At 52.2% G+C, this 21,635-nt stretch overlaps 3 protein-coding genes across 3 annotated transcripts; 2 read left to right on the top strand and 1 right to left on the bottom strand.

Annotated features, from left to right (window-relative positions):
• Nucleotides 1-3,047: 3,047 nt before the first annotated feature.
• On the top strand, nt 3,048-12,203 carry LOC128271559 (nipped-B protein). The gene is made up of 16 exons (XM_053009139.1): nt 3,048-3,114; nt 3,198-3,581; nt 4,028-4,698; nt 4,778-8,092; nt 8,189-8,383; nt 8,456-8,548; nt 8,625-8,918; nt 8,989-9,164; nt 9,237-9,427; nt 9,494-9,772; nt 9,846-10,081; nt 10,157-10,631; nt 10,701-10,863; nt 10,932-11,109; nt 11,197-11,469; nt 11,566-12,203. The coding sequence occupies exons 1-16, from the start codon at nt 3,048-3,050 to the stop codon at nt 11,773-11,775; spliced, it is 7,200 nt and encodes a 2,399-aa protein (XP_052865099.1). The 3' UTR covers nt 11,776-12,203.
• A 1,847-nt stretch (nt 12,204-14,050) lies between these two features.
• Nucleotides 14,051-17,775, top strand: LOC128275469 (coatomer subunit gamma). The gene is made up of 8 exons (XM_053013978.1): nt 14,051-14,252; nt 14,434-14,564; nt 14,665-16,312; nt 16,389-16,573; nt 16,651-16,822; nt 16,893-17,078; nt 17,147-17,299; nt 17,369-17,775. Exons 1-8 carry the CDS (start codon nt 14,213-14,215, stop codon nt 17,497-17,499), a joined length of 2,646 nt encoding a protein of 881 aa, XP_052869938.1. The 5' UTR covers nt 14,051-14,212; the 3' UTR covers nt 17,500-17,775.
• A 1,577-nt stretch (nt 17,776-19,352) lies between these two features.
• Nucleotides 19,353-20,432, bottom strand: LOC128270941 (kelch-like protein 8). Its single transcript, XM_053008368.1, has one exon. The coding sequence runs from the start codon at nt 20,430-20,432 to the stop codon at nt 19,353-19,355; it is 1,080 nt and encodes a 359-aa protein (XP_052864328.1).
• Nucleotides 20,433-21,635: the final 1,203 nt, after the last annotated feature.

Here is a 21,635-nt window from a genome sequence, read left to right as displayed (position 1 = left end):
AAGTAATCGCCGCGCTGACGGCTGGAATGGTGCTTTGGCCACCGTTTAAGGACGGATGCGTATCATTTTCCAGCAGAGCACAGCAGCAGGCGGCGGCGGCGGCGGCGGCGTAACAACGAAAGCTGCTCCTTCTTCTGAATGACAGTTGTGCAGCGCTGGTGTGCTAGACGACGCGCCTCCGTACCTCCGCGATTCGCCCCTCCAACAGGGGTCACAGTCCGTCGTTTGTCGTCGTTCGTTGAAAGAAAAAGGTGTAATAAAAAAAAGGGGTTCCAATGTGCGAAAGTGCCACCCGCGCGCGCAATACCCCTTCGTAGTGCAGTGAAGAGGAAGTAATATTTTGGTTCGCTGACCTCTTGCTCTACCGTCTTCCCGGCCATCATCCAAGCCGAGAGCGCGGAAGAGTTAATCGTCCTGACGGCGAAAACTGTGCAAAAGAGTGATGACCGCACGCTGTTGTCGCGGTTCAGCCGTTTGTGCGTAGGTCAGGCCGCGAAGTTTAAAATTCCATTCCCTGAGGTCACCTCAGAAACGTGTGTGGAGACAGACAGGGAGAGAGCGAGAGACGGCGGGACCCGCAAACGTCGTCTGGTCTGGTCAAGTGACAGACGGCGGAGTGTGCCGTGAAGCTGCCGCCGCCGTAGCGACCGTCCACAGGCCGTGTGTGGCGGCTGTGCATGGGCGAGAGTGCGCGTGTGTGCGTGTGGAAAGCTCGCATTCCGAGGACAGTTTTTTTTTGTTACCACTGTCTTGCCACTTTCTTCCAAACGACCGCTGGAAGACGCGCCGCGCGCTGAAGGAGCCTGATTCCGAACGTCCCGTGCGCGTGTGTGTGTGTGTGTGTGTGGCTCGCGGCGGCAAACAAGAATTATACCGCACACGAGAAAGTAGGCTTTGCATCCGCGGCGCGGCCGAGTTGTGTTTCCGGGCTTTTGGCTTGTTACTGCCTGCATGTATTAACCGTGTCCGTGTTTGTGTCCGCGTCCGCCTTTCGAAGGCAAAAAATACGGTGCAAGGTGGATTATCGGTGGTGCGTTGTGCGTTGACAAAAGCCAAAAGTGGGCAGAAAGAAGAGGAGAAAACACTTGTAAACTAAGGAACGCGAAGGAAACCCTCGGCAGGAGGGAAGTCTCTCCCTGCTATCCATCTATCACTGCTTCGGTCATCATCCATCATTGCGTCCCTCGTTTCGTTTGGATGTTGTAGGCCGTTTTAAGCTCCGCAGCGCAGTGGTTCAGCGTAGCGGGAAATGATTGTTTTCCTCGCCAGTCGGCTTCATCGTGACGCATTCGAAAACCACCGCACGCTGCAGGGGATCAGCAGAGCAAGCACACAGGTTAGTATTGTGTTTTCGAACGGTTGCGGTGATTTTCCTACCCAACGAAACACCAACGCGTCAGTGGGAAACATAAAACCGTGCAACGGGGCGTCATCATTGCACCAAGCTGCATCACAGGATCTCTTTAGAGATCTCCAGATCCTGCATCAAAGTAAAATGACACTTCAGAAAAGAAGCCTACTGCGGTTCCATCCCAAAGGAAGAGGTATCTTTTCGCGCTGCCTCTCCATTTGACAGATGTTGACATGCTCCTTTCGGACGGTTCTTTGTTTTGCCTCGTTCCAGGCACTACACCGATGGGTTCCAAGCGGGGTCTTAGGCTACATTAGGGACCACAGAGAAATGCTTTTGCGAGAAACTAATATGCTGCTCGGAGAGAAAAAGAGAGCGCGACTTTGTTTCGGATGAATGAAAAAAATCTCATCTAACGATTGAATGGGCTTTCGAGTGAGGGAAACCCTTTCCTTCATGAAGCCGCGACATTAATTATGATGCAGCCCCGCTCGTCTATCGAAATAATCGGTCCCCGATGCACCGCCGGATAGCTTTTCCCGCAAAGCGTCGAACTCTCTCTGACCCGACCGTCTGAGTTTTTGCAGCCAGCAAAAGCATCGCACAGCAGCAGCTGCAGACACACAGAAGGGGGCTACAAAGATTTACCGCTCTCCATTGCGCGAGAGTGTGTCTGGCCACAGCCACTGCGCTTCGGTCGCGCTGCCGGATGCGCGCGTGTGCGTGAGACGATGCTCTCGCGCCCCGTAAACAGTGAGTACGCGGTTTGCGAGCATAACACGCAGAGCACGGAGGGGTTTAAATGTACTTCTCGCGCCTGAGAGTACGTGAACCCCCTCGCGTGCGCTCGCTTGCTTCTTCGCCAAGTTTCCCAGCAATCCTTTTGCGCTCTCTGAACCACGTAACACCAACACCGGTGGCGTGTGTTTTCATACGCGGCCGACGCGGAGAAGCAAGCCGTGCTTCAGAAGATGCGTCGTGTGGCAGTGTGTTCGTGCGGGGCCCGTACATCCAAAACAAAACCGCGGAGGAAAACATTTTCCCGCGATCACAGCAAGCTTCTGGCTGGCGTTTCGCTTTAATGCTGCCGGTTCGGGAATAGGGTTAGTGGGATTCGTTTTCAACACACTACTAGCTAGTAGTGCCTTAAAAAGTGCAATCTGTGCCTGTGACCTGCTGTTGGCTACAAGTGAGAAGTGATCAAGGGATAAGAAGTCGTGTATGCGTTACTGTTCAAATTATTTAAATTGTTTCGTGGTAGTTCTATGAGAAAAGCGGTGAAGTCAAAATGCAAAATGCAAATCGGTTGATGAAAATGGAACACGAGCATATTTTTGCAAGGAATATTTGATGCGATTTGAGGAAGATTTGATTCGTCGCCATGGCGACCTATGCTCTTTCGGGATGTGTGGAAGGGCAAATATCTCGCACCTTGCTGTCAGCTGGTATCTTTGATCCTTTCGATTCCGGCATCGTTTTTAACACGAATATGTTTTCCCTTCTCTTTTTTCAGTAGCACAATGAGCTCAACTCGTGGAAGCAAAGAAATCAGCCGTAAGCATTAAAGCTTGTAAAGCGATTGGGAGCAACAGACGGATTACCTAGAGCAGCATATTCTCGAACTCTGGTCCAAAAGATCCAAACGCGCGTCAATAGGTTCGTACGCGCGTGTTGGAGTCTAAACCTAGCAGTAGCAATGAGTGATCGCGATGTCCCTAGCGTTCCAATAACCACCCTCGCTGGTCTGACCAGCCTTTCGGATCGTAAGTATCTGCCCAAATTCTACTGCCCGTGCGCACCAAAGCCATGAGATGTTTTACTGATCGCCGTGTCCGACCCATTACAGTGCTCAGTGAATTGCCCATCTCGGACTCACTGTCGGTGTCGGCTTCCCTCAACCGGTCGCTACTGTTCCATCCGCGGGTGGCAGAGGAAGCCAACAACCTGCTCGCGACCCGAGATGACGCGCTGACGGCCCAGCTGGTGACGGCCATCGAGCAGACAAACTCCGACAGCATCGAGCTGAAGGACCAGTACCCGCAGCCACAGTCGGCCAACCCTGGGGCGCCGCTCGACGGTCCGCCGCTGTTGCAAGCGATACATTCTTGCCGTCCGAATGTATTCAAGAGTCCGTACAACCCGCAAATCCATCAAATGTTCAGCAGTGCTGTCACGCTGGGCGTCAGTAGTCAGCAGATGGTCGCCCAGCAGCATCAGCAGCAGAAAATAAGTAAGTTTCGCGCGAAAGTGTCGGCCAGTACAATAATAACCCTTGTCTCGGAGCGTTGGAGCTCTCTTTACTATTAACCCTAGCTATTTAACTGCTGATTGCTATTGCTACAAAACTATGCTATGCTGGTCAAGAATCGAATGGCTGAATGTGGACTCTGACTGCTGTACAAACTGTGCTTCTGCTGCTTGCTGTAGACTAACATTCACATAATTTAATTTCATTCGCACTCCCTGAATTCCCTTTAATACTGGAACAAATAATAGAACACATCGGTTTGTTCCTATTTTGGTTAACGGTTTAGTAGATTGATTGTTATTGGTATGCTACTAATCAAACTTTTGGCCCCATGGCCCCTTAATGTTAAAAACGATTATTTATATGTTTTGTTTTTTTTTTTTTACCTTTTCCGGTCGTTCTGTTTTATACTTTATTTGCGTACTCAGCAGCAACATCACAGACACAGTTCTATAACCTTCCCAATGAATGTTACCCGAATACACTGCAACAGCAAACGTTCATACAGCAGCCACAGCTACAAGCGCAGACCGTGTTTCAAAGTCAACCCGCGACGAATCTGCAACAATTCCAACAGCAGCCACAGTTGCTACCGCAGCAATCATCCCAGTTGCTGCATCAGCAGATCATTTTCTCAGAGCCACAAACAGCCGTTAACAGCCGGCATCAACCGTCGCAGAATGTGGTCTCCTTCTCCACTGTGTCGCAGCAAATGCCTACGATACTGTCCCAGGGGCACCAGCCAATTGGCATGCAGCAGCAAGTCATTAATGTTCAAAATGTTCCGTACTCCTCCAATTCTGCAGAGAATAATCAACTCCAACAGCAGCAACAACAGCAACAGCAGCAGCAGCAACAGCAACAACAGCAACAACAGCAACAACAACAGCTCTTCCAGCAGCAGCAACAACACAATCAAAATGTGATCGTTTCACATTCGACCCCTGTCGTAGCGATTGCGAATCAAACTCTGGTACCGGTAGATTCGCTTCAACAGAGTGTCATCCAGCAAGCGGCATACACTTCCCATCCAACTGGGGCGGCGGTACTGCCGGCCGGACATGCGTTGCAACAAAACCATTTAACACCACAGCAACAGGTAAAATGAGGAACTCTTTTAATCTCACGGCGGCTTGCGAACGCCAATTTGATCCGCCGCTTTGTTGGTCTCCTTGCAGAATGCGAATGTGATAAACCCAGTTAATAATGTACACAGTGCCTCAAACCAGCAGCACCAATATCAACAGGCCCAGGCGCAACATCAGCAAGGGCCAATGTCCAATAATAGTCACACTTTGATTCCGCACGACCAGTTAATGCAATCTCAGCCACAGCACCACCAACAATCTCACCTAAACAATGGCAGCCCCGCGGTGGTTGGGCCCACGGGAATGACCCATCAACCGACACCGTACCAGCACCACCAGCAGCAGCAGGGTCAGGGTCAGCATTACAATAACGGTAGCAGTGTGGGGAAACTATCGGAAACGGCACCACGCAACAATGAGTATCTCCAGCAACAGCAGAGCAAAAACTTGGATGCCCGAGGGCGACCGTCGCCGGCCCAAGGAAGTACTGCGCCGGAAACGGTATCATCCCAGCAGACGACCACTCCGTTCAAGGGTCCGCAGCAGGCTCAAACGCAGGGCGGCGCTGGGCATCGGTATCCGGGGGCGCCACTGCTGACATCCAACAAACCTCGACCCCCGGGAGCAGGTGGAGGAGGTGCCGGTGGAGTCACAGCGATAGCAATAAGTCCCGCCATTTGCCCGATCAATGTCAGTGGGGCGTTGATCAATTCGGCCTCTCACCAGCAGCAGCAGCAACAGCAGCACCAAACAGCCGTCAATCGTGCTGTGTCGGCTGCCGTGCAATCGACCAGCAGCGCTGCTGGAAGTGGTCCATCGAAACCGGTTCCCACGGCCCCCGCAGCTCCGATCGATCCGAAGGTTCTGCACCGGTTCGTGCCACTCGATGAGCTACACAGTCTGAAGATGCGCAATCTGACGGTTTGCCTCGATCGACTGACCGACAAGCAGATCGGTTTGCTGCAGACGGACGTGAAGCAGTTCATCACCGAAGAACCCCAGCTGGCGGAACGCATGGGGCTGGCGAAGCGAACGTACGATCAGATCTTTAGCAAGATGAAAGAGGAGCATCGTAGCGTTTGGGCACTGAAGCGCAGGGCTCAGGAGCAGCGGGCCGAAGAGAACCCGGAAGACTACCTGAGTAAGCCGAAAGTGAGGCGCATCGAGCGGCCGACCGCACCGGTGGCCGTGAAGCGGATGTCGAAGGAGGAGCTGATGGCCACCACCGCCTACCAGCGGTTCGTGTCGCTGATGGGGAAGGTGTTCGAGCAGCTGGACGAAACGGAACCACAGACCGTGGAGGAGGAGGGTGCCGACGGCGGGGAGCAGTACGAGTGCATACCGACCAGTCTGCTGAACAGCATCAGTGCGGAGGCAATCAAGCTGAAGGCACGCCACGGTATCGACGCAATTCCGGAGACCAAACTAACCCTGCTCGTTCGGTACGCGATGCGCTCCGTGCACGCGGCACGCAATCTGAGTGGCTCCGAGCTGCAGGACGATCTGGTCGGTGACGAGTGCATCGAGAAGATATTGAACGCGGTCGAGGCCGCCCTGCTCATCTGCTGTCTGTACACGAGCAAGAGCACCAAGTTCCTGCAGGAGGACAACATTGACGCGATCATCAAGCTGGTACAGTTTCAGCTGCGCGAAACGTTGTTCGCGTCGTTCGATCCGGTTTATTCGGTCGAAACGAAGAAAAAGGGCGGCGATGGGCGAAAGAAGAAGATGGTCAGCTACCAGCAGAAGGGCATTTCGGTGCTGTACGCCAAGATCGTGGAGCTGACCAAGCAGCTGGTGACCATGTTTGAAGCGTTTCACTTTGTCGACACGATTGTGATACACGCGTCGTCCCTGGGCGTCGAACCGTTCTTCGTGGACAACATCGAAACGCTGCAGTTCGTGTGTCTCGATCTGGTGACGACGATCTTCCAGAACGAAAAGTATGCCCACCATCGGCGGAACATTGTGTCGGACATACTTACCTCGTTCGATCGGTTGCCCCACTCGAAGCGAAACCTGCGGCCGTACAAGCTCGTCAACAACGGGGGCAACATTCAGATGATCACCGCGCTGGTGCTGCAGCTGATCCAGTCGTCGGTCATTCTGCCCGACACGTATGGCCCGGAAGCCGGCGGTGGCGGGGCATCGGGAAAGCAGCGTAACAACGCGACGGTTGCCGATCCAAAGTTGGACGGTGCGTCGAGCGCCAAGAGTACCGATCTGTTCATCTTCGGCAAGTACAACACGGCGACGAGCATCGGGGGCAACTTTCTGACTACCTTTCTCGACAAGTGCAAGAGCCGTTCGAACGAAACCGACTTTCGGCCACTGTTCGAGAACTTTATCCACGATCTGCTGACGACCGTCAACAAACCGGAGTGGCCGGCCGCAGAGCTGCTGCTCAGCCTGCTCGGTACGATGCTGGTGCGCAAAATGTCGGACAAGTCCGTGGAGCAGTCGATACGGGTCGTGTCGCTCGAGTACCTGGGCATTGTCGCGGCGCGCCTTCGCAAGGATACGGTCGAGTCGCGGTGCAAGGTGAAGACGATGGACACGCTGATCCGGTACATAAAGATCGAGCAGGAAAAGGAAGGCGACGAGTCGGTGGCGGACAGTAAGTTCCAGCTGGACGCGGAGGAAGAGCGGACGGAGTTTTTGCAAAAGATTCTGCTCGATTTCCTCGCGGTGAACGCGCACGAGGGCAACGTGGTGTGGAACCATGCGCGCCACTTCTACATCACGCAGTGGTGCCGGGACTTGTTGCAGCGCAAAAAGAAGATTGCCGAAGGCGAGAAGGGTTACGCGTCGCGGAAGAAGGGCGGCGCGAAGAGACGGAAAAAGTTCCCCACCAGCGAATCGGACGGATCCGACGAAGGTGACTCGGCGGACGGTGGCGATGATCCGCTGCGGGACGGTGTCGATCAGGAGCTGAACAGTGAAATCTTTCGCATGCTGGACAACCGGAAGCAGTACTACCTGAAGCAGATTGCACCGTTCCAGCGCGGTACCGGGCCAGCGGGGCCCGGTGGCAAAGCGGGTGCGGTGGGAAACTATGAGATCAAAACGTACATCGATTACAGCAACGCCAATCTGATCGCGCAGTATCTGGCCAGCAAGCGACCGTTTTCGCAGAGCTACGACAAGTATCTGCAGAAGATCATCCTGGTCGTGCGGGAACCGGTCGTCGCGATACGGACGCGTGCGATGAAGTGTCTGGCCAGTATCGTGGAAGTTGACCAGATGGTGCTTGCCCGAAAGGACATGCAGATGGGCGTGCAGCAGAAGCTGCTCGACACGGCGATCTCGGTGCGCGAGGCGGCCGTCGATCTCGTCGGCAAGTACATCCTCTCCGATCCGGATCTGATCGATCAGTATTACGAAATGATATCGGCGCGGATATTGGTAAGTTTCATCAGATTGTGGGTTTGGGTCCATATTCACCACATTTGGCAGACTGTTTGACACCGTTTAACATTATTTGTTTCGGCGGATTCACAGGATACGGGTGTGTCGGTGCGGAAACGGGTCATTAAAATACTACGCGACATCTGTATCGAGTATCCGGCGCAGGAAAAAATACCGGACATCTGCGTGAAGATGATACGGCGGGTGAACGATGAGGAGGGTATCCAGAAGCTGGTGATGGACGTCTTCATGACGATGTGGTTTACACCGTGCAATGATAATGATAAGGTAGGTGTTGGCCCCTTCTTAGCTTCTAGCGTTACAAACGCATTTTTTTCAATTACTTCTGTCCACTCCTAGGCTGCAATGGATAGAAAAATTACTCAGATCATAGACGTTGTGTGTTCGTCGCACGAAACGGGAACACAAGGATTCGATGCGCTGCTAAAAACGGTACGCGATGGTCACATTTCGTTGTTCCTTCCGTCGAACTTTATCAATTTCGGACGTTTCGTTTTCTCGGCCACAGATATTCGAACCAAAAGAGAACAAGGAGGACTCGAAGCAGAAGAAGGAGATCCCGCTAACGCTGATCAAAGCCTGCCAGCAGATCGTGGACGGGTTGGTCAACGCCACGATGCGCCTGGAGGGTGCAGAAAATAAGCGCCTAGTCGGGTGCATCACGGCGCTGCATCTGTTCGCCAAGATTCAGCCGCAGCTGCTGGTGAACCACGCCATTACGCTGGAACCGTACTTGAACACGCGATGCCAGAACGCGATCATGACAAAGTTCGTGAGTTCGATAGCGGAAATTTTGGAACAGGTAAGCGGTTTGCTTTGCCCGTTGCTGGCCAAAGGGAAGAGGTTTGGCATACATTTCTTTCTTCCACCAGGTCGTTCCACTGATGGACCATCCGAGCGAAGTGTTCCTGGCTGATCTCGAAAAGCATCTGATGGTACAGATCGTGTCACAAAACCGGACGATCGTGCAGAATTGCGTTTCCTGCTTGGCGACGGTAGTGAACAAGATCACAAAGAACTACAAACTTATTCGGGATTGCTTTTACAAGTAAGGCGGCGTTTATTGTTTTGATTTTTATGACATTTTTTCTCAACCCAAAACGTCTTTGTATTCGAAAAGGCTCTACTACGAAGGTTTGGTGAAGACTAAGGACAAGCTACGGGCGGATCCATCGTTACCGATCGAGCAGTATTACAAGCCACTGTTCAGGCGCAGCATCTATACCGTCGGGCTTATTCTGCGATACTTTGATTTTCGGCTACCGGAAGTCTATGGCGCACCGCAAAGTACGGACGACTCCAACGTTCGACGTGAGTTTACCCGTGGCCCTGAGTTTGCCTGGGTTTGCATTTCATTATTGCCACCATCGTTCACAGGGACCGCATTGCCGCCAAACATCTGCGAGGACGTGTTCGCGACGCTGGCATTTTTTCTCTCGTGCGCGCACCACGAAGTGTGCCGGGAGGCACTCACCTCCATGGGGAACTTTTGCGTGAAGAACTACGAATATCTTACCAAAGTCGAGCTGCGCGACTACTACAACTATCTGCTTACGCAGGACACCGTGCTGACGGACATGAAGATTACGGTGCTGAAGAATATTCTCATGTATCTGACCGAGGAGGAGAACAAGATGGTGCGCAATGACAAAGAATGTAAGTGTGATCCAGATGACCCCCTCCCGGTGCTGTTGAGGCCATTGATTTACATTTTCTTCTCCGGCCACAGGGTCAAAGCAATCGCAAACGGAGGATCTGAAAGAGATGGGCGACGTGTCGTCGGGCATGGCGAGTCGCGTGATACAGATCTACCTGAAGGAGATCCTGAAAAGCTTCCTGCATCGCGACAGCGGGGTGCGTTTGTGGGCGATGCGGGTCATCGAGATTGTCCTACGCCAGGGGTTGGTCCATCCAGTACAAATAGTTCCTTATCTAATATGCTTAAGTACAGATCCGGAGAAAGAGGTGAGTGACCAGCGGTGGGCCGGATGTCCCACGGGCGCCCGCTCTGATCCAATCCGTTGTGTTTCCGTTTTGTAGGTGGCACACAGTGCCGATCGTCACTTGCAAGAGATCGAAAAGCAGTACCCGGGTTTTGTAAATATGAAGTCACAGAATGGCATGCAGCTGTCGTACGAGCTGCAGGAGCTCCTCCAGCGGCATGGCGATGGTGTCGCTCCCAGTCTCATCCGCGGGTATCGCATGAAAGATCCACAGGAACCACCGGCCGCCATGAACGGGTTCCTGTACACGCTGCTGAGGGGCACGAAACCGCAACGCCGGGCGCTGGTCCAATCGATCACAAAGCAATTTGACGACGAAAAGATCAGCCTGCGGCAGATGCTCTACCTTGCCGACAACCTGGCCTACTTTCCGTACGTCGTTCAGGACGAACCACTCTACATTATACATCACGTGGACGTTCTAATCTCCGTCACTGGCACGAACCTGCTGGCAGCCTTCCGGGAAGGTTTGAAACCGTTGCCAGGCGCCGAGCCGACTACCACCGAGCAGGGTAAGCAGCGGATTGTGGCTGCAAAGGCGGAGGAGATTTCATGCCGGCCCTTGACGTTATTCATTGCAGCACACCCCCTCGAAGACGACGACGATGACGATCAAGAAGCAATACTAAATCGTCTTCCCGAAGACACTTCCGAGCTAAACAGCTGTATCCGCTCAGCCCAAGGTTGCATGCTACTGCTAATACTCAAGCAGCATCTGAAAGATGTCTACGGTATCACCGACAGGTAAGAAGGATAAGGTTGCTTTGTATACGGATCCTAACTCTCTCCACTCACTTCGTCACTGTAAACAGCAAAATTTCGCGCTACTCCCCATCGGAGGGTGGCAAAATCTACGACAAAGCAATGCAACGAAGGTCTAACTCGATGTTCGACCCGAAGGCAGCGATCGCGGTGCTGAAAGAGAACCGTTCGTCGAACAGTGCCAAGACTGAACAGGACCGGGTGGAGCTGGTGAAACGCTACCTGGACGTAAGTATCGAGCAAGCACGGTTTCGGTTTCAGCGGTCTATCGTCACACGAACTTTTCTTTACTTGCAACAACAACAAAACACGCAGTTCAAACAACTGATGCTGAAACTCGATCCCGACGATCCGGATCTACTGGAGGAGGACGAGAAAGCTAACTCGACGAGTGGGACTCCCGTTAAACAGCACCCTGCCGCCACTTCGTCGGCAGCCTCGGGCGCTGCTTACCATCCAGCGGCGGCGATGCAACAGCTGAACAATACGCAATATAATCACAACATGGTGGAAACCAACAATCTGCACGTCAACAACGTGATGGTTGTGAACAATGTCGCCGGTGTCGCTAATGCAATGCAGCGGAACGTAAGTATCGGCACAGAGCGACCGAGGTAGATAGGGTAGGCGTGTTGAATGACACGGGTTTCGTGGATCTGTGTCTCTCTCTCTCTGGTGTCGTAGGACGTTAGCAACCGATCATCAGCACAGGCGATCGGTAACATCGTCCCTCCCAAGACACCGAAAGCGGCGACGAAAAGTCAATCCACGGGCTCGGCACGAAAACAAGGAGCGACGGCCAACGTCACGCTACGGGCGGTGCGCAAGAAGAAACGAAAAATTTCAAGCTCCGAAGAGGAGGACAGTGACGGCAGTGAAGGGGATTACGATTAGAGCCCCACAACAGCGACCGAGCCCGCCCCAATTTGCGTTACCACAGCTTGGATGCGACAAAACGTACCATACAAGTACCTCATGTATGAATTAACTCACACTTTCTCCACAGAAACGGTTTCGGCTCTGTTTTGTGCTGTTTTCAATGCTCAACTATGTCTCCTTTATTGCTTGTTTAGATGGAATGACGGGAAAGAGAAGGTCCCATAATTGTAAACTAGTGCATTAGAATCGGATACCTATTTTTTCACTTTTCCACCCCCCCTTATTCAGCGTTCAATCCAATAAATTACCTTCTGATAATTTAATGTCCCGTTGATGCTGCTGCAGCACAATGAAAGTTGCATTTTCATCATTTAATCAGCTTGTACTCTGTGAATTTCGTGTCTATAACGTAGGCGATGCACATTCGCGCAGCGAAAAGAGGGGAGGCTGGCATCGTAGGTGCAGTGCCAGCCGAGAGCATCGATTTTGGCACAGCATACTTGAATACACAAAAGAATCAAAGTCTCCTGCGATCAGCGGAAGGCACCGAGCGTTGCAAAACTTGAAAATGCTGTGAAAACCGTTGCCACAAAAACAAGGTGGACCCCCAAAGCAAAGCTGGCGAACAGTGAAAAGGACAAAGAAAAACAAAGAAAAAATATCAATCACAAAAAATTAAACAAAAAAAAACGGAAGACGATGAGACAAAAGCGGACACAACACTCGTTTAGAAACCAACAAAAAATTATAGCAAGAGATGATTTTTTGAAAATTTATCGAAATATTTATGAACTGTTCGAGTGCCGGTAATAGCACAACGCCACCCTTCCGCTGTGCGTGTGGTGGGTTAATGTTGATGTCACAGAATTGTGGAGAACAAATTTCAAACGAAAAACACGGCCGCGTGGTGGACGAGAAAGATATTAATTTATATATCATATATATACATAAACACATCCGAAGGAGGAAGGATCATTCAAGCATTGTAACTGCACATAAAGAAAACTTGAGGGAACTTAAGAATTGTGCTGTGCCAGGCGACCCCGGGCCCCTGGTAGAGCGTAGCGCAGTGATATGCAAACGCAGTTGTGTTTTGTAACATATATTTAAAACCGATCGCCATCGCGCGTCTTCTCTCACTTAGTCTGTGCTTCCGACGGCGAAGGCAACGCAACCCAGCAGACCCAGACAAGCCCCCGTAGGGAACCCCAGCTCTAAACTTAAGTAGGCAGTGCAACGCCGCCGTTGGTGCGCGGTCCGGGGGGGATCTGAGTCCATGTATTGAACGTAAAAGATTATTTAATTTATTAGTCTCATACCATCGAAGTAACTGTGTAAATGTGTACTAGCAATGGCCAGCGGTGTGCGGGCGAGGGGAGTGTCACTTAGCGGGGCGGTGAGGGTGGCGGTTGGAGACATAAGACTTGTGGCGGCCGGATTATTTTACCGTCGCCAGCATTCACAATCGGTGGCTATCCTGTAAATAGTAAAACAACGGAAAAAGGGATTTATTGGTTTTTGTCATTTTAAGCACGTATCTGCGTGCGTGTACCGCGTGTTTGAACTGAAAGGCAGAACAATGGGCCGAAGACAGCTAAGCGCTAAGATGTGTGTAATTTTTAAACAAATATTTAAAAGCACGAATCACGCACGATCCCCGCGACTTAGTGTAGGTTTGCAGTTCTAGTGTTGTAAGGCGTCAACCAATTGCATATACGAAAGGAAGGCTTGAACCGCGCGGAACGTTGGTGGGTTCTGTGTTTGTGCGTGATGCGATGCGGAATTTAAGGTGCGATTTTCGATGTAAGACGCGTGTTATATGTGTGCAAAGTTCGTGGTAGTAAGGTGGTCGATTCAATATGTAAATATTTCTTCACCGACAGCATGGCAAGATGGAGAAAAAGATGCTGGGCGAGGGATTGACAATTTAGAAGAAGCGAAGACAGAGGCAGCACACACAATTGAGAAAGAAAATATATTTTCTCGTGAAAAAATTACATCCACTGTGTTATGCTTTGCGTTATGGGGTATTGAATTCGATAAATTATTTGAGCATTTAAGTTTTGCATTCTGAATGCACGTTGAATGTTTGGTTTGTTTGGCAGCACTGTCGGATTCGTTGCGCACACCGTTTTGACAGTTCCCACTGTGCGCTCCCTGATGGGTGTGTGTGTGTGTGTGCACGCTCGCAACCGTGTGTGCGAGCAGCCCACTCTGGAACGGGTCCGTCAATCGTTGTGACGTGGTGAAAATTGAGGCCGAAAAATTGCTGAAAAGAACCACGGTTTCGATATCGTTCGCGGTCGTGCAGGGCGATTTCGTTTTTCGACGCTACAGAAACGTGGCTTACGGGAATCTGGTGCCCGGCCAGTGGGGTTTGTGAAAGTGTTCCATAGTTTGAAGCCAGATTAGGAGGACGTGGAGGACATTGCGTCCCGCGAACGATCGAACGATGAGCTCGTTTAAGCGAGATAAAAAGGAGGAAGAGGAGGGTATGTACACCGCCGCGTGAGCTAAGCCTGACTCGTCCGTCGTCGGTGGTCGGTGTGTTGCGTCGGTGCGATCGAAGCAAACATTGCAAACGGTTTTGTTCCGCTTCTTGGCGCTAACATTGTGCATTTTCTTCATTACCCGCACGCACGATGGGAAAACACGGAAAACGGCGACCTGCAGCGGCCTCGAATCCGATGCAGAACCTGGAGAAGACGGCGGTGCTGCAGGAGACGCGAATGTTTAATGAAACACCGGTCAACGCTCGCAAGTGCACACACATTCTAACCAAGATCCTGTACCTTATCAACCAGGTAGGCGGCGAGCAGAGCGTGTACCAAACGTCGTGGCGGAAACGTGTGTGCTCTCAAAGGGTGATGCTACTTCTCTACTTCTTGTCCGTTGTCGTTGCAGGGCGAGGTGCTGGGAACGCGCGAGGCGACGGAATGTTTCTTTGCGATGACAAAACTGTTCCAATCGAAAGACGTGGTGATGCGGCGCATGGTTTACCTCGGCATCAAGGAGCTGAGTCCCATCGCGGACGACGTCATCATCGTGACGAGCTCGCTGACGAAAGACATGACGGGCAAGGAGGACCTGTACCGGGCGCCCGCGATCCGTGCGCTGTGCAGCATCACCGACCAGACGATGCTGCAGGCCGTCGAGCGCTACATGAAGCAGTGCATCGTCGATCGGAACGCACCGGTTTCGAGCGGGGCGCTCGTCAGTTCGCTCCACCTCGCCAGCACCGCTGGTGACGTGGTGAAGCGTTGGGTGAACGAAGCGCAGGAGGCGGTGAACAGCGACAACATTATGGTGCAATACCACGGGCTCGGCCTACTGTACCACATCCGCAAGGCGGACCGGTTGGGAGTGACCAAGATGGTGAACAAGCTCGTGCTGAAGCACATGAAAAGCCCGTACGCCACCTGCTTCCTGATCCGGATTGCCTGCAAACTGCTCGAGGAGGACGATGCGGCCGCCGGCAACGCATCGCCACCGGCCCCCTCGCCCCTGTTTACGTTCATCGAGAACTGTTTGCGCAACAAGTCCGAAATGGTCATCTACGAGGCGGCACACGCAATCGTCAACCTGAAGCGCACCAACACCCGCGAGCTGTCGACGGCGGTCAGCATTTTGCAGCTGTTCTGCAACTCCTCGAAGGCCACGCTCCGGTTCGCGGCCGTCCGCACGATGAACCGGGTGGCCACGGTGCACCCGCCCGCCATTACCGTGTGCAATCTCGATCTGGAGAACTTGATCGCCGATTCGAACCGGTCCGTGGCAACGCTGGCCATCACGACGCTGCTGAAAACGGGAGCAGAAAGTTCGGTCGAGCGGCTCATGAAGCAGATCGCAACGTTTGTGGCCGAGATTTCCGACGAGTTTAAGGTGGTGGTGGTACAGGCCATCCGGGCCCTGTGCACCAAGTTCCCGCGCAAGCACGCGGTCATGATGAACTTTCTGAGCGGAATGTTGCGCGAGGAGGGTGGGCTCGACTACAAGACGTCGATCGTCGACACGATCATTCTGGCGATCGAGGAGAACCCGGACGCCAAGGAGACGGGCCTGGCGCATCTGTGTGAGTTTATCGAGGACTGCGAGCACACATCGCTGGCCGTGCGCATACTGCACCTGCTCGGCAAGGAGGGCCCGTTCTCGAAGTGTCCCTCGCGCTACATTCGGTTCATCTACAATCGCGTCATCCTGGAGAATGCGACCGTGCGTGCGGCGGCCGTCGCGGCGATAGCCCAGTTCGGGGCCAGCTGCCCGGATCTGCTGCCGAACGTGCTGGTGCTGCTGGCGCGCTGCAAGATGGACAGTGACGACGAGGTGCGCGACCGGGCCACGTACTACCATTCCATTCTGAACCAGCCCGGTGCATCGGCGCTCGTGAAGGGATTTGTCGCCGACCGGGACATTGTGTCGTTGCCGCTGCTCGAGAAATCGCTGACCGAGTACTTGAAGGGTCCTCTGACGGAACCGTTCGATCTGTCGATCGTACCGAAATCACAGCCCGTCGAGCCGGAAGTGACGGAAGACGTTATGATCATGAACAAAAGTAAGGTTCGATTGGCGAGCGCAGCGGCCGTCGCGGTAACCGTCTCCCGGCATTGTTTTTTCCCATTTTTTTTCAGCGGCACCGAAAGTGGCACGCAGCACACGCGAGGAAATCAACACGGAAAAGTTGTTCGCAATTGCGGGTATCCGTCAGTTTGGGGCGCTGCTCAAATCGTCGGCCTCCGTTCAGCTGACGGAGAGCGAAACGGAGTACACCGTGTCCTGCATCAAACACTGCTTCGCCCATCATCTGGTGTTTCAGGTGCGGCGATTGCGATGGACCTGCCAGCATCCGCGTTGGTCTAACACTCTCCGTTCTTCTCCGTTCCCCGCTTCTAGTTCGATTGCGTCAATACGCTGACCGATCAGCTGCTGGAGAACGTGCGTGTCGATCTGGTGGTACCGGATGGGTTCGTGGTGCGGGGGGTCGTTCCGTGTAACTTGCCGTACGGTGAGAAGGAAGCCAACTACGTGAGCGTCGAGTTCCCGCACGATGTGCCGAGTTCGATCGGTAAGACGAGTGCGACGAGTTTGTGCGGCGCGGTCGTCATTCCGTTAATCCCCAATTACCTCGATTTTAGCCACCTTTGGAGCAACGCTACGCTTCGTAGTGAAAGATTGCGATCCTTCGACGGGCCAGCCAGACTCGGACGATGGCTACGACGACGAGTACATGCTAGAGGACATCGAGATCACCGTCGCCGATCAGATGCAAAAGTCAAAAAAGCAAAACTTCCTCGCCGCCTGGGATAGTGCCGATACCGAGGGTAAGTGAATGGGCACCTAGTCCCGGTTTTCCCTACTAATGGTCATGTGGACGGTGCCTCTCCCTCAGAATGGGTCGAAGCGGAGGACACGTTTGAGTTGTCGTCGGTGAGCAGTCTACCGGATGCGGTCAACACCATTCTGAAGTTTCTCGGTCTGGCGGCGGTCAACATGTCGGAGTTTGTGTCCGATGCAGCATCCACACACACGTTGCTTTGTTCCGGTACGACTGAGGGGACGTGGTTTTTGCCAGGAACACGATTAATTGCCTTTTTTCCTCTCCGATCCGTAGGGTCCTTCCGAGGTGGTGTCGATGTGCTGGTGCGCGCCAAGTTGGCCGTTTCCGATGGCGTCACGATGCAGCTAACGGTGCGAACGACAGACATGGACGTGGCCGAAATGATCACCTCGGCCATCGGTTAAAATCCCGCCGCGGGCTGATTGCAAAAGGAAGATCATCTACGTTAAGACTATTCAACACACACACACACGATCATGCGAAACAACAAACCACAATCCTTTGGGCGACTTCATTAGCCTCATTAGCGTGGCGTGGCATGAAAAAGGGGAGATATTCCGTAGGAGCCGCGGATTCCGTGACCGTCGCTGCTTCATTCCTTGCAAAAGCTACCGTAACATGTTTTGCCTTTCTGAAAAAGAACTCCATCGCATCTTCCAACTTCTCTACCCTTGGTCGTAGTTCGCTGATCGTTCGCGCTGGCTCCTGTTGCGGCTTGCGAACGGGATTTTATGTTATTTTATTACGTTACTTATAGCCACTCTATAGATCTATAATGGAACACTGTGAACAGGGAAACAGGGTGGTGTTCGAAGGCGCTTTTTGTGATTCGTTGGCCAATTTCGAAGTTGTGGAACGGTGTGGAAGCTCAATCCTGCAAGCCACCAACCAACCTATCCGCTTTCAAGTAACTCCACTTCTGGCGACTGTTATCGCAGCCGCCAGCCGTTATACTCCCATCACCTTATTCACACACACACAGCGGGGCCGTCCCTCTGTTACGGGGAATCCTTGCCGAATAGCCTTTTGGTTGTGTTCCATTTCCGGGCACCGAATGTGAATATGTATTACCTAGAGAGTTTAGAACGAAAACTTGAAAGCCGGTTCCCTTCCTCTTTTTCATTGCGATCGACTTAATTGTTAAGTTATGTATCTGGAAGGCACGAAAAACAATCGGAGGTCGATTAATAAATAAATACACCAACATGGAACATGGATTTGTTTGCGTTTTTCCGCACGAAAGAAACGAACTGGTTGGGCAGAATGGCCGTCGAAAGCAGGTAAGGTAAGGTAAAATATGGCAATATCAAATAAAACCACAAACATCAGAGAATAAACAATAGAAGTCAATTTATTCGTTGCCCCTTGGTAACAATGGACCCGAGCGTAGGTCGTGCATCGCAGTTTTCCGGCAGCAAATCGATCTTAAACGGAAGAAATTCCGGAAAGAAATCCGAGTCCGGCCGGATTTTTCGCTGCCGAACGAGAAAAGGCCCAAAACTGACAATAGTACCAGGGTCGAAGAAGCGCAGCGTAGGTAGCTTAAGCTGGTGCCACCACCGAAAGAGAGGCCACTCGCGAAACACTAGCCAGCCTTGTCACCCGTAGACGGGATCGATCGGTACATTGTGTCGGACTGCTTCCTCAAACTGATCGACTGCACGATCGCCTCAGCGTGACAGAGACAACCCGATCGCTGCTGATAACGAGAGGTACAGTCGAACCTTGGCTGGCGAAACGAATGAAAACTTTGGAAAATGTAAGTTTATTCCGTAATTTACCAGTGAAAAGTGGGCTTTACACAATTTTACGAATATTCGTATTGAAGCAAAGATGTCAAAGCACTTGTTGGAACAAATTTTGGGGGAATTATCATATGATGGCAATTTAATAATTATTTTAGCCGGTGTCTCACTGTACTGAGCGAGAAGTTGACGGTAAACAAAAGAATGATCATCTGTTTTCCTCGTTTTTTCGTTCTTTCGAAAGCGTAATTGGGGCGTTTATCTGTGCAAAATGGATACTTAATGGCGACCATAATGCATTAATAATAACATGGTTGAGAAGGGTTAAAACGTTTATTTGAAAACTAATAACAATGGCAGTAATTTTAATTTGGGGAAAATGCTCAATAATCTTTTCGAAAAGTACAGGAAAAGTTAAATAATGATGGCTCCCAAACTACGGAAATAATGTCCGGATTTGTCACGGTGAATTTAGATTTTCTGCCGTTCCGGTGTCGGTCTTCGCAGTTCACTCACTCCAGCCATCCGAAAACATCCTCACATTCGATCACCCGGAACGACCGCCAAACGGGCGGGTTATTGCGGATATGTTCGAGCAGCGCGATGAACCGATCGAAGCTTCGCTCTCCGTTCACGATCTGCAACGTTTCGCCACATTCCGCCTGTAGTCGGATGCGGTGCAAATCCTTGCCACGGTTTTCGGTCCCCGTTTCCGACACGCAGATAGCCGCGAGCGCATTATCGACGGCCTTTTTCGTGGCCGCATGGCGCAGTATCGGTTGCAGTTCGGGGCACTCGCGGAACACGCAGAACCGCGCCAGGTCAGCCTTACGCATCGCTCCGAACCGGACCAGTTCCATCGCCTCGTCGACGAGCTCGGCCCGCTCGAGCCAATCGTACAGCAGCCACAGGCAGACCGCAAACAGGACGTCGGTTTCGTCGAACACACCGATGATGTTGGACGACAGCAGGACGGACAGGTCCTCGAGCGACAGGTCACAAAAGTCGGGCGCACTGACCAGGGCCAGGAAGAAGCGACAGATGCGCCGCAGCATCATCGACTGCAGTTGCGCATCACGGAAGGGTCTCGCTTGCAGGAACACGTAAAACGCCACTTCATCGACGACACGCGGATTGTCCAGGTGAAGCCAACAGCGCTCAACCAGGGCGGGAATGCGCAGGAACTTGGCCGCCACCAGGACGGCTGTGAAGTGGGGCCACTCGATCCGCCGGGCCGGGTCCAGTATCCACTCGTAGATGATGCGAAAGGCGGCCGGCGACACCAGCTCCCCGGGCAGCTCGATCGGCTCCTGGTCTCGAGACGGAACTTCTTGCTCAAAAAACCCGCTAAAGCACTGGAGCGCCAGCAGGTGACAATTGATCTGTTCGTTGTCGATCCGCACCGTCACATCCGTGTTTTCTCCGGACTTCAGTTTCCGCTCAATCCGTGACCAAAGACTGGGTCGTGTTGCACCGGGCGCGATCGGAGTTAGAGCCGCTTCCAGGATGGGTGGGCTAATGTGGCGCATGAACTCGCTCGAGTGGGTGAATTCGGCCGTACAACTACCGGCCATCGAATTGGATTCGTCCATTTTCGTTTCGCACCAAATCTAAAGAAAACTTAAACTGGTCGAATGCGTTGGTTGGCAATTTGGCGAAGGTTGCTACGATCGTTGGAATCCTGTGAAGAAAAACAGATGTGTTGGTTACTGCGATGGCAACTAGAAGCAAAAGCAAATGTGGTGACATAAGAATCAACCTCAAATTTAAATAATTGATTGTTGATAGTAAAACAATTACCGAAAAGAATAACCGAATGCTACAATAATGGGAATGCAGATCTAAAGTAAATTATTTCCCGAAATTTTCATCATTTTTATTATGTAGTGAGCTTGTGAAGTGATAATTATAGAGACGCATGGCCATGACAAAATATTCGATCCGTTTAGAAATTGGGACGCTCGTCCACGGCGACATAATTGTTTCGGCAACAAAGCTGCACAAACAAGCGAAGCTATGTTTTGGCAATACCCAACTTGGTGCTCTTTTTGTACTGCTTAACACGCTTGCCACACTGCCAAGCGCAACCCAAACACGACCCGCAATCGCTTGGTCACGAAATTCATCATTTAAAATTATTCCTTGACCGTGCGCACATTTTAATTGCATTAAACGGTCCTCTTCGACACTGGCACATTTCGGAAGACCATCACGACCGGGACACAACACACAACAAACGTAGCACATCATCATCGTGGCGCCACCATTCACCTAAAAACAATGGCAAACGGCTCCGGGATCATAATTGCTGGCTCGGCGAGCATGGCAAATGGCGTCCGAGAAGTGCAAAAAAGAGCGCACGGAACATTCTTCGCACCGCAATTTCCGAGTGCATCCGTGAGTTTTGCATACACATCCACACGGAGAAGCTGCCACCAACCCAGTTGGGTCTCCCGGGGGCCGGGCGCGTTTCGCGGAAAACTCCAACCGAGCGTCCTCACCCGGGACTCGGCCGTAATTTATGATAATTCTCTCGGTACATTTTAATCCCTTAGTCGTATGCATATGAAGGCACCAAAATGTCGCCAAACGTCGGCCGCCGTCCTTGCCAGCGAGCGGAGTGTGTGTGTGTGTGTGCCTTCACATTCCCGTGTCCCGGGTGGTTAACGCGCGGAAGGAAACCTTCGGTGGAAAGCTCCGGTCGCCGGGTTTGCGCTCCTCGCCGATGCACTTCTGCCGGGGACGCGGTGCAAGTGAATGGATTTATTTCGCTACATTAAACAATTTGGCTGCGG

Source organism: Anopheles cruzii, chromosome 3 (genome assembly GCF_943734635.1).
Source record: "Anopheles cruzii chromosome 3, idAnoCruzAS_RS32_06, whole genome shotgun sequence".
NCBI classification, from domain to species: domain Eukaryota; kingdom Metazoa; phylum Arthropoda; class Insecta; order Diptera; family Culicidae; genus Anopheles; species Anopheles cruzii.
This window is presented reverse-complemented; position numbering and strand designations above follow the sequence as displayed.

Excerpts from the sequence above, each read along its gene's own strand:
- LOC128275469 (XM_053013978.1), top strand. The coding sequence starts at position 14,213 with ATGAGCTCGTTTAAGCGAGATAAAAAGGAGGAAGAGGAGG. Across the intron at positions 14,565-14,664 it reads TCCTGTACCTTATCAACCAG|GGCGAGGTGCTGGGAACGCG; the intron begins GTAGGCGGCGAG and ends TTGTCGTTGCAG. Across the intron at positions 17,300-17,368 it reads ACACACGTTGCTTTGTTCCG|GGTCCTTCCGAGGTGGTGTC; the intron begins GTACGACTGAGG and ends TCCGATCCGTAG.
- LOC128270941 (XM_053008368.1), bottom strand. The coding sequence starts at position 20,432 with ATGGACGAATCCAATTCGATGGCCGGTAGTTGTACGGCCGAATTCACC.
- LOC128271559 (XM_053009139.1), top strand. The coding sequence starts at position 3,048 with ATGAGTGATCGCGATGTCCCTAGCGTTCCAATAACCACCCTCGCTGGT. Across the intron at positions 3,115-3,197 it reads TCTGACCAGCCTTTCGGATC|TGCTCAGTGAATTGCCCATC; the intron begins GTAAGTATCTGC and ends GACCCATTACAG. Across the intron at positions 8,093-8,188 it reads TGATATCGGCGCGGATATTG|GATACGGGTGTGTCGGTGCG; the intron begins GTAAGTTTCATC and ends GCGGATTCACAG.